This window comes from Scyliorhinus torazame, chromosome 4 (genome assembly GCF_047496885.1).
Source record: "Scyliorhinus torazame isolate Kashiwa2021f chromosome 4, sScyTor2.1, whole genome shotgun sequence".
NCBI lineage: Eukaryota > Metazoa > Chordata > Chondrichthyes > Carcharhiniformes > Scyliorhinidae > Scyliorhinus > Scyliorhinus torazame.
The window spans coordinates 171577440-171589617 of NC_092710.1; the positions used below are offsets into that span (position 1 = coordinate 171577440).

Below are 12178 nucleotides of genomic sequence, written 5' to 3' on the forward strand. Positions count from 1 at the left end.
ATGTCCTTGAGGACAAGATTAGGAAGATCCCGTTGAAGTTTTACCAAATGTCTGTCTACATCCAGATTTTATGCCAATTTTATTAACATACAACAGAATGACAAACCTGTTGGAGTCTTTTGAGGATATTACTTGAAGCAGAGATAAAGATGAAACATTGGAAATGGTGTGTTTGGAATTTCAAAAGGCTTTCGATAAGGTCCCGTGTAAGAGGTGAGGAAACACAACTAGGGCACGTGAATCCCGCCCCCGCCGGCCGCCGAATTCTCCGGCACCAAAAATTCGGCGGGGGCGGGAATCACGCCACGCCGTCGGCGCCCCCCACCCCCCAGCGATTTTCCGGCCCGCAATGGGCTGAAGTCCCGCTGCTGTCATGCCAGTCCCGCCGGCGTGAATCAAACCACCTACCTTACCGGCGGGACTGGTGGCGCGGGCGGGCTCCGGGGTCCTGGGGGGGACGCGGGGCGATCTGGCCCCGGGGGGGTGCCCCCACGGTGGCCTGGCCTGTGATCGGGGCCCATCGATCCACAGGCGGGCCTGTGCCGTGTGGGCACTCTTTTCCTTCCGCCTCGGCCATAGCCTCTGCGATGCGCATGCGCGGGGCTGGCGCCAGCAGCCACTGACAGCATGCGTGGACTTCTGTCGGCCGGCACAGTCCCTTCGGCCCCGGCTGGCGTGACGCCAATGGCCTTTCCCGCCCGCCGGCGGCGCGCCAACCACTCCTGCGCGGGTCTAGCCCCTCAAGGTGAGGGCTTGGCCCCTAAAGGTGCGGTTTTCTCCGCACCTTTGGGACGGCCCAAAGCCGGAGTGGTTCCTGCCACTCCATCCCACCGGGACTCCCCGCCCCGCCGGGTAGGGGAGAATCCCAGCCATTCACTCAGAGGGTTGTAACTCTTTGGAATTCTCTACAGAGGGCTGTGGAAGCTCAGTCAGTGCGCCAAGTTCAAGACAGAAGTCGAGAGGATTTTTGGATCCTCGTGACATTGGATGATATGTGGTTCGTAGAAACAATCGCGTAAGGGGGTAAATGATCGGTTTGAATAGTGGAGCAGGCCCAATGGGCCAAATGGCCTGTTCTTGTTCCTATTTCCAATGTTCCTAATTTAAATGGTATAAACAAGAATAAGTCAGCACAAGTAATCAGGGCCCGAGGAAAGCATCAAACTCAAACCAATTATTTCTTCTTTTAGTGTCAAGTTATCCATTACTCATGCACACTGGGCATTGCATGTAATCATGATGCTCCAAAATGCATTCTGAGAAATAGAAAAGACTGTGCAGAACGGGATAATTTTGTTTTAAATACTTCAGAAAATGGCAAAACAACAGAAAAATGACTTTGGCTGGGATCTTTCCAGCTGTGGGACCCACCATGGGGATACGGCAGGGTAGCCAAAAATCCATTGACCTTCATCAGGACCGGACAATCCCGGAGATGGTGGGGCCAGTAAATACTGCCCTTTGATGCACCAATTTAATGGTGGATTTAAATATATACAATTTTGAATCAAGGTAATTTCAGCAAATTTGTGCATCTGGCTCTTTAACATAGAGCAGGAGCCATAAGATGAGTTGAAATATGTTCAGGGAAGGGATCAGTGTAAAAGAACAAGGACATTTGGGTGGTTTCTCAACTTTTAAGGTCAGCTAGCTCCTTTACACCCCAATTACATGTGTCTCCGGATGAAAATATACAACCTTCTCCCTTTATTGTCTCCCCCGCATCTATGTAAGTCTGTGCATCGAAATGTGATCGGCAGTGGAGCAGAAATAACTAAAAGTATCTGAGCCATGGTTTGGTGGGTCTTGATTATCCTTTTGTATCTCGCCTTCATGACAAATTTTTCTTTTTGAGTGTAGACAGAGTGTGAGAATATCTTGTAAACTGAACCAAATTCTTTACTCACACAAAATCAATGTACACATGGCTTTGCCAACTCAAACTACTTGTTGTGATCATTGGCAGATAAACTGTCTCAATTACTCCCCCTTAATCCAGGGTATTAAGGTCAAATGTCGTGCCCAGCTGTTGTGCAAGCTGATACCTCCACTAACCCATGATTGAGTGGAACTTGAATCTTGTCCATTTTTCTCAGTTACTCATTTCTTTCTTTATAAATGTTTTTATTGGTTTTTTGAACAAAGTATATTTACCGTTATGTATAAAGAATAAGAAATATATATATACATATATATATATATATATAGAAGAGAAGGGCACACCCAAACATACCAAAAAAAAAGTAATAATAAAAAATAAAATAAAAAATAAAAGTTAGGGTATTGTGCACCAGCTCAACAGCAGCAACTCTGTACAAACTCTGGCAAAATTATTTACAACACATAAGTAGACAACTGTTTGTGGGTGGGTGGGGTGGGGTGGAGACTGGGGAGGTAAATATACATTTGGGTGCCGGAGAAACAATTACAGTGGGCAATACTCAAATGGGTTTGGTGTTGGTGTTGTCACTTGCTTCTCTCGGACGGATCTCGCTGTCGTTGTCGTCTCGCGCTCACCTCCACTTCAGCCGTTCGTCCTGTCTTTCGCCTGTATTCTCCTTGTTCTCTGTTCCTGGAGATGCCAAGTTTGTTATCGAATCCCGTGCCCTCCTTCCGGTTGTCATTTCCCTGCCTCTCCTCCCACCTCCCTGGTTCTCTTCTCTTGTTCCCTGCCTCTTCCCTCCCCCCACCACCCCCCCCCCCCTCCCTCCCCCCCCTCCCCCCCCCCCCCCTCCTGTGGTTCGCCTTTCTTTTCTCTAGGGTTTAGTTGCCCTAACGCACGCACCCTCCTCCTCCCCGCGCCCCCCAGTCTATCTCTCACTCTCATGCTTTGGCTACCTGGCTATTCTTCCGCTTGTTCGTTGACCACAAACAGGTCTTGGAACAATTGGGTGAATGGCTCCCATGTACTGTGGAAGCCGTCGTCTGACCCTCGGATGGCGAATTTGATTTTCTCCATTTGGAGAGATTCCGAGAGGTCGGACAGCCAGTCTGCAGCTTTGGGTGGTGCTGCTGACCGCCAGCCGAACAGGATTCTACGGCGGGCGATCAGGGGGGCAAAGGCAAGGGCGTCCGCCCTCCTCCCCAGAAATAGATCTGGCTGGTCTGTAACCCCGAAGACCGCCACTTTCGGGCATGGCTCTACCCTCATCCCCACCACTTTGGACATTGCCTTGAAGAAGGCTGTCCAGTACCCCGCAAGTCTGGGGCAAGACCAGAACATGTGGGCGTGGTTGGCCGGGCCTCCTTGGCACCGTTCACATCTATCCTCCACCTCCGGGAAGAACCTACTCATAGGGGTTCTTGTTACGTGGGCTCGATGTACCACTTTTAGCTGCGCAGGCTGAGCCTTGCACACGTGGAGGTGGTTGGTTTTGACCCTGTACAGTGCTTCGCACCAGAGTCCCCACCCTATTCCAATCCCCAGGTCCTCCTCCCGTTTCTTTCTTGTTGCGTCCAGTACGGTGTCGGTCCTCTCTACCAGTCGGTCACCGCCCCCCCCCCATACGAACTCCATGATTAGTTTGTCCAGTGCTTTGAAAAAGGCCTTGGGGATGTAGATCGGAATGGATCCAAGTAGGAAGAGGTACCTGGGCAGTTTGTTTATTTTGAACGTCTGGACTCTCCCTCCGAGAGAGAGTGAGAGTGTGTTCCATCTTTGCAGGTCCTTTTTCACTTCCTCCGTCAGATTGGTGAGGTTCCATTTGTGGATCCCTTCCCAGTCATGGGCTATTTGGATCCCCAGGTAGCGGAATTTGTGTTGGGCTTGTTTAAACGGCAGTCCCGTTAGTTCTGCCCCCCCGACTTGTGGGTGTACCGGGAAGATCTCACTTTTGGTCATGTTGAGTTTGTAGCCCGAGTTACTCATTTCTGATGTTCAATTGTCACTTCCACTGTCACCTTTGGCAGAGCTACTGAAGAATATTTTTGTGTGCAGAAAAAAATGTTACCATATCAATAATTTTAATTTCAGCTTCGCAATGTGCTTCTTGAAGTATTCAAAGATGTGAAAGGATCTGTGTCAAGGAGGCTAGGAGCCTATTTAATGGTGATGAAGGAACCATCATCAAACCATCTAAAAAAAATTGCAAGATACCTACCAAAGATTGAAAATATCCAAGTTAAAAACTTTGTTTCCACACATCTCTCCAATATTCTCAAATCTGAGGCGCCCAATGTCCAAGTGTAAGTAAACTACTGTCGTACAAATTTTAGCATTAACGTGCGCACCCATGTTTGACTGTGAAGATACTGGCATGTCCATTGTCTTGTAAATATATACCGTTACCTATGTCATTTCAATTTCCATGTTAATCTAATGTTGATTTAGCTTGCTGATGAGAATGAATGTTTCTTTCCCTTGGTTTAATAAATAATTAGAACCTAGAATTGTTAAAAATCATGCATGTCTATGTAATTCTGTTATATGGGTATTGCTGATCATTTTGAAGAAACACCTGAATGTAACAATACTATTCATGCATGGCTCAGCTAAATTATTCTGTGCTTTCTTTTGCACAGACTGAAAAACAAATTATCAGATGCTCTACGAGACATTCATCTCCCAGGTCCCATGAATTTTAGAAAGTTTTCTAGAAACTATAACGTGTATAAAAAAATAAACCTTCCAGGAAAACAGGATGCTCTGGCAGCTGGATTGCAAAGCAATGTCATTTTTGAGCAAGGCGAATACTTGCCAAGATCAGTAATGCTGGAAACTACGTTAAATGTTTTTGGTGAATCCATGGATCTTTTTGAGGTAGGTGTACATATGAACGCAAATCTGATTGCCTCTAATTTATAAACAACTTAAAATCCTCCCTAGACAAATTCTAGCAGATATCAGCTACTTACTCAAGAGTTTTAAAATTGAGAAAATTTGAACATTTACGATAGCTCTTCCCGAAGGCTCAGTCGGCCAATGCCATGCTACTGCTTAACTTAATCATACAGAGCAAGAAAGTCTCAGGTTTCATGTCTAGCATACATTTATGTTACTTGATCTTAAGCAGAGCGACGTTAAGACTAGGAAAAAAAGGTAGGCTCCCTGCTGTGTTTGCTAACTAAGACCTTCTTCCCCTTTGCAGCGGCCTGTGATGAAGACTGAAACCAACCTGGGGGGATTAAATAACATATATTCCTTGACTAAACTCACATGTAAAGATTGAATTTTTGCTGTTATATTCAGAGGCTTGCTGGTGCTGGGTTAACCCTGTGGCCTTAATATTAACCCCCAACCTCATGATGGGCTGCAGACAGTTGAGGGTGGGTTGGGGTCACGGCTGAAAATTAAAAAATTACCAATGTGTCCCCAACCCACTGCATTCTCACCTGCCACCATTTTTAAGTTGACAGGGTGCATGTGCAATTTGGAAAGGTGGAGCTCTTCATTAAAGTATTTAATTCAGACTCCCAACAATGCATTTGGGACCCTGATAGAAATGTAATAGCTGCTGGCAAGGTTTCTAGGGGCTTGGGAAATCTGGCAGTGAAATGATACAAGAGCTGCCAGCTCCAGCAGGTTAATGTTTTTCAGAGCACCCCTTGTCGGGCAGGAAGAGTAAGAGTGTTGCTCCCAGCCCCTTAATGAAGCCTTAATGAGATGAAGATTTAGCTCAGTGGGCTAGACCAGCTGGTTTGTGATGCAGAACAAGGCCAACAGCGGGGGTTCAATTCCCGTACCAGCTGAGAATTCTGAATTCTCCATCTGTGTAACAGGCGACTAGGGGCTTTTCACAGTAACTTCATTGTAGTGTTAATATAAGCCTACTTGTGACAATAAGGTTATTATTATTAAGCCTTTGGCCATCCTTCTGTCAATCACAGCTTCTCCTCATTGCTGTAGAAGCTCAGGGACGATTTTCAGCCCATGATCGCCGTCAGAGAGAATAGTGATGTGGGTGGAAAATCTGTAGAGAATCAGGAAACGCAATTCTCTCTGGAAAGATTGCATTTCCTGATTTTCCTCGCTGGTGACGGCACAAGGTTTACCCCCACAAAAGGTGGGAATCTCAGTTAAATGGATTTTAATACATTTTAACATGATTAATGGGTCTCCCCAGCACATGATCCCCCCCCCCCCAACTAAATATTCATACATCACCGTCGTAACATCATGTTGGCGAAGTTTAAAACCTCTTTTTTAAAACAATGAACAGTCAAAGGGATCCCTCCGGGGCGCAAAGGTAAGTATAGCCCCCGGGGGGAGAAAGACATACCCTGGCACTGCCCCCTAACTTGTCACCCTCCCTTCGCCCACCATTCACCTGTTCGGTGCTGATCTATTCCTTTACATTCCTAGGAGTTAACATTTGGCAGTCATTTTGCATCTTATTTCTCTTCACCTCACAACATCAATAATTTGTATTCATATAGTGCTCTAATATAAAGTATCGCAAGGCATTTTACAGGTGTGTTATAAAGCAAAATCTGACATCATGCCATGAAAGACAATATTATAGGGCCAATGAAAAAATTGGTCAAATAGGCAGCTTTTAGGGGGCCTTAAAAGATGAAAGGGAGGTAGGGAGGAGGAGAGGTTAAGGGAAGAGATTCAAATGCTTAGCACCGAGACACCTGAAGACATGGCAACCATTGGTTGAATAATTTAAATTGGGGATGCGAACGAAAAGCCAGAATTGGATGAGTGCAGATATCTTGCAGGATTGTGGGGCTAGAGGAGATTAGAGACGTGGAAAGACTTGAGACCATGGAAGGATTTTGAAATGAGAATGAGAATGCACTTTGGATGACTAACAAGCCAAGGGAATACACAATGATGCCAAGAGGTATAGAGGACCAGAAGGACCTTGGGTGCATGTATATATATCCCTGAAGACAGATAGATAGTGTGGTTAAGAAGGCATATGTGATATTTGCCATTATTAGCCAAGGCATTGAATATAAGAGCAGGGAGGTTATGAGGGAGATGTGTAAAATGTACATTAGGCCAGAGCTAGAGTATTGTGTGCAGTTCTGGTCACCACACTATAGGAAGGATGTGATTGCACTAGAAAGGGGTGCATAGGAGATTCACTAGAATGTTGCTTGTGCTGGAGCATTTTAGCTATGAAGATAGGCTGGAGTTGTTTTCCTTAGTGCAGAGAAGGCTGAGGGATATATTTCTGAGGTAAACAGATAGGGTAGAGGGAAGTGACCATTTCTCCTTGGTAGAGGGGTCAGTTCTAGGGTGCATAGATTTGAGGTAAGGGACATGAGATTTAGAGGGGATTTGAGGAAAAGCTTTTTCACCCAGAGGATGGTGGTAATCTGAAACTCAGTGCCTGAAAGAGTTGTAGAGACAGGAATCCCCACAGCATTTAAGAAGTACTTGAAATTCCAGAGCACACAAGGTTACAGGCCAAGTGCTGGAAAATGGGATTAGAATAGATAGATGCTTGATGGTCGGTGCAGACACAATGGGCTGAATGGTCTCTTTTTGTAAGATTCTATGATTTGAGGAGTCAATATCAGTCAGCGAAAACAATGATGATGGGGGAACAGAACTTGTAGTGAGATTCCCAGCCTCCCTATAAGTATTGGAGCGGATATCTCTCAAGGTGAAAGATAGAAAATTACAAGCAAGGAGGGCAGAGAATGGGAAAATAGATAATGGACAACTAATACAAATAACAATAATCGGAATTATATTAAAACCAGCAATTATTAATGCTAATGCATAATTTAAAAGTAATTCATACAACGTAATTAAGATTCTCTCCTTTAAACAGTTTGGTCTGGATGGCAATGGATTTGAGCCATCTCTGGAAGCAATTTTTGGATCGAAAGGATTTTTTCCAGACAGTGCAAAGAAGGCATTATACTGGATGAATGGTAAAGTTCCAGATAAGGTATCACAAGTGATGTTCAATTGGTTTGGAATCAGTAAAGATGGAGAAGATTCAGAACAAGTATGTATCTGGGATTGACACTTAATTTGTTCCAGAATTTACTGGTGAGAGTATGCTGACATATTTTACCAATACTTTACCTTTCTACTGTTTACTAGGACCTAATGAAAAAGCTCACAGATAATTTCCACAAAATGCTGAAGAAATTTGAAGAACAAACACCAGAAGCAGAGGCTTTTTTGAGAATATTTGGAAATGAGCTAGGTTATATTAAAGGCAGTGATTTCAAACTGCCAAGAGAAATGATGTCAAATGCTTTTCAACTATTCCGAAGCCTTCCACCAAAGGTACCATGCATTAAATCACAAGGCACAGGATAGATGTAAAGATTATCATTTGGTCAAAAAGAAACACCCAAATTAAAAAATTTATTGGCTTTGTGATGCTGTAATATACGTGGTTGAGAAAACATACATCTCTGGCTACAATCGGCTAATTTGAATGTGCATTGCTAACAGTAGACATTACCTGATGATCCATGTGATTATGCCTTTTAAAGATACAAAGAATAATTCTTAACACTGTGAAACTTCAATAATGTGGTAACTTTGCTTTCTGTGCTGTTAAAAGAAGAAAAGCTTGTCATGAATACTCATGAAATACGAAACAGGATTTAAAAAAAAATAACTTTATTTAAAACTAACGGTATAAAATACATGACAAACTGTTTAAATATCTGTTTTATATATTAATACTTATTATTTTTTGCATTTGTAGCTCATGGCAGCTTTGCAGAAAGGTATAAATAGCGACCTATTTGCTCACTATATCTTCATGGACACCCAGTTTAATCTCCCCACTGGAGCTGGTCTTCCTCTTAAGTTGTCTTTGTCTGGTACAATTGCTCCTGGTGCTAAAGCAGGGATACGATTTTCAGGAAAGAAGGTAATATTTACCTAATTTTGCTCAAAATTAGGACTTGATTTATCATGGGAGAAATCACTGACAGATCATCTTTTCCTCACTCTTCGCTTGACATCTTCAAATATTCAGGCCAGAATTTTCCAGTTCCCGCTGGTGAAATTTTCCAGTCTTGCTAATGGCGACCCCCCCCCCCCCCCCCCCACCCCCCACCCCGCTACAGGTTTTCCGGCAGCAAAAGATGCAAACAATGGGAAAACCAGTTGACAGTGGCAGGATTGGAAAATTTTGGAAAGTCAATGCCGGGTTCCTCCACTGCTGCAAAACACCCTGCCCCTTGGGGGAGGGGAGGAGACAGGAATTCCGCCCTTAGATTTTTTCATGTGGGAATATTTAAGAGCAGGGAGAGAAATCAATCCTTTAATTCTGCATTCACATACAACTGGGAAATATAGCAGTCATGAAATCCATACACATATATAATCTAAACAAATTGAGTTGTTACATAATTGAATTAAGTTGAAATTGATAAAAAATCATCCAAAGTATATACCGGGTCGGTTTTCTTGATTTTGCATGGTGTTGTGCATATTCATTTGTAAAGCTCTCCACTAGAAGCATGAAGTGAAAAATTATGCCTACTATGTAATTTACTTATTGATAGTCTTGTGGTAGCACAGAACTTGAATATTATAGAAAAGCGAGACATGGGGCGGCACGAGGCACAGTGGTTACTATTGCTACCTCACAGCACGAGGGACATGGGTTCAATTCTGGGCTTGGGTGACTGTGTGGAGTCTGCCCATCCTCCCCGTGCCTGTGCGGGTTTCTTCTGGGTGCTCCGGTTTCCTCCCACAGTTCAAAGATGTGCTGGTTAGGTAGATTGACCATGCTAAATTGCCCGTTAGTGTCCAGAGATGTGCAGGTTAGTTGGGGTTATGGGGATCGGGTAGGGGAGTCCGCCTAGGTAGGTGCCCTTTCAGAGAGAATTGGTACAAACATGGGCTGAATGGACTCCTTCTGCACTGTTAGGGATTCTATGTTGCCGAGCTTTTTATCTTGCACTCATCAGGATAAACACAAGAATACAAAATTTGAAACTATCACAACAATTTATACACTACAGATAAAAAGGGTGCCGTTTGGTCAGCAAGTAAACTTTGATTGGCTGAGGCATTACCATAAATTAAAGCAACAGGAACTAGAAGGTTCCCAAGCCCTCAGGTAATTCAAAAAAGATGCAAGGTTTGAACATATTTGGAGATCTTTTGTTTCCAGACAATTAATTTCTGTGTATGAATGTATGTTGTGGGCAGCACGGTGGCACAGCGGTTAGCAATTTTTAAAAATTGAGAGTACCCAATTCATTTGTCCAATTAAGGGGCAATTTAGCGTGGCCAATCCACCTACCCTGCACATCTTTGGGTTGTGGGGGAGAAACCCATTCAGACACTGGGAGAATGTGCAAACTCCAAACGGACAGTGACCCAGAGCTGGGATTCGTACCTGGGACCTCAGCGCCTTGAGGCAGCAGGGCTAACCCACTGCGCCACCGTGCTGCCCAACCATTGCATCTTAACTGAATTACCCAAGAGCTTGGGAAGCCTCTCGCCCAGCCTATTGATTTCTCCATGCAACCTATGGCCAATCAATTAGCATCTTTTTCTCCAGAAAAGACTAAAAGCTTCGGCAATAAGTCTTTTTAGCAAAATGGAAATTACTTATTGATCGCCGATTTGGAAAATTGTTAATGAAAGCATGTATTTCTTCTATTGCAGAGTGAAGGTCTCATCAAGCCAGCAGTTGCAATTGAGTTTGTGACCCAACTGGGAGTAAATGTACCTAATTTTGCCAGAAATGGAATACAGATTAATCAAAATTTGTATCATGAATCTGGTTTTGAAGCCCGGATCAAGAAGAGTAATAATCAGATAAAATTCAGCATTCCAGCACCCAAAGAACCAATCAAACTTTTAAGTATTAGGTCAGTGTAAGGTTATTCCTTCATCCTTTTAATTTTCACGGAATCAAAAGCATGGCCACACATTTAACAAGATCTTTATCTGCCCTTTTTACAGCAATGGACTGTCTCTGATACATAATACAAAAACTGAGAAGATTGCATTCCTCACGGAGAAAGGGCAAACCTGGAAATCATGCAAACCATTGTTTATAGGAGTTGCAATTTGCAGCAGTGCCACGTACCCTGATACACCCAGTTGTCCACTGACTGGAGAATTAAGGTCAGTAATGTGTTTGGAAGTTATTGTTCATCAATGATGATGGGTAGAAATTGTAAAGAGATGGGCACAGATTCAAAAGCTGTCAACAGGTTTGTAGAGCTGAAGGATGAAGGACATGGAGATGGGAAGAGGGGTAGCCAGGTTTTAAAGGCAGGATGCTGATGATTTTGAAAGATAATGGATAATATCAGTGCAGGGAAAAATGTTCAGTTGGCATTAAGCCCAAGAAATTAAGTGATCTGGTAGGGAACTGAGTGAGATTGAATTTTGGGAAGCAAAAGATTAGATTCAATACAATTGGAGAGAGAAGAGAAATCAAAGGATGTGGAGAGCGGGGGGGGGAGACATTTCAGATTAAGGATGTGGGTGGGATTAGAGTGAAGCTTTTCCTTAGTGGACAAGGGAAGTGAGTGAAACCAAAAGAGGTGGCAGAAAGTTGTTCTCTAACTTGGGAGTTAAGAAATCAATGCACTTTTGGCATTTGTTAGAGCTGAGCATGGAGGGGTTAAAGAGAGAAGTTTAAGGAGGCAGTTGTTTGGAGATAAAGGGAGTATGGAGTCATCTAGTAATTCCCTACAAAGAGCCTGCAATTTCCATATTAGTTGCTGTCAAGGATATTTAATTGGTGACTGCAATGGAGAAAGATGGAAAAAGTAGTTTGACTTAGGTAACCTTTGACTACACAACTGTCTTATAAACTTGCTGTGTCTTTAACACAGTATTTTGGGAGAAAATGAATATCAAATTTCCTTATATTTGCCCCAAAAGGATAATGTGACCAACACATTTTCGCAGTATCTTTGGGAAATGTGTGCTGTAATAATCCACAGGAGGCAGGGGTTCCGTCACTACTCCAGTATTTATTTGCAATAACTTTATATACAAGAGCAGCTCCAAACAGTGCTGTTCACATTCCAGTCAACTTAAGACTGCCTCACAAAGCCTACACAGGTGCTTATATGGGCCCCCTCAATGAGCTATCATTGAGGGAGCTCATACACCAATTGGCCAACCAATAATCCTAATTGGAGGTCATTACATGTACCTACACTGAATGTGCTAATAAACTACTTGTTTTTCAATGAATATTTTTCAGCCAAAGGCCAAAAAATATTGGGTTGGATTCTCCGCAGCCCCGAGGATCACATTTGGTGCAGGGGGCGG

At 43.6% G+C, this 12178-nt stretch overlaps 1 protein-coding gene across 1 annotated transcript in view; it reads left to right on the forward strand.

Moving 5' to 3' along the window:
* Nucleotides 1-12178, forward strand: part of apoba (apolipoprotein Ba) — a 77797-nt gene that overhangs the window by 17944 nt on the left and 47675 nt on the right. Inside the window, exons 13-19 of the mRNA XM_072498870.1 lie at nucleotides 3974-4185; nucleotides 4522-4759; nucleotides 7731-7910; nucleotides 8009-8197; nucleotides 8628-8795; nucleotides 10550-10755; nucleotides 10850-11014. Coding sequence (XP_072354971.1) covers nucleotides 3974-4185; nucleotides 4522-4759; nucleotides 7731-7910; nucleotides 8009-8197; nucleotides 8628-8795; nucleotides 10550-10755; nucleotides 10850-11014 — 1358 coding nt within the window. The remainder of the gene's footprint in view (nucleotides 1-3973; nucleotides 4186-4521; nucleotides 4760-7730; nucleotides 7911-8008; nucleotides 8198-8627; nucleotides 8796-10549; nucleotides 10756-10849; nucleotides 11015-12178) is intronic.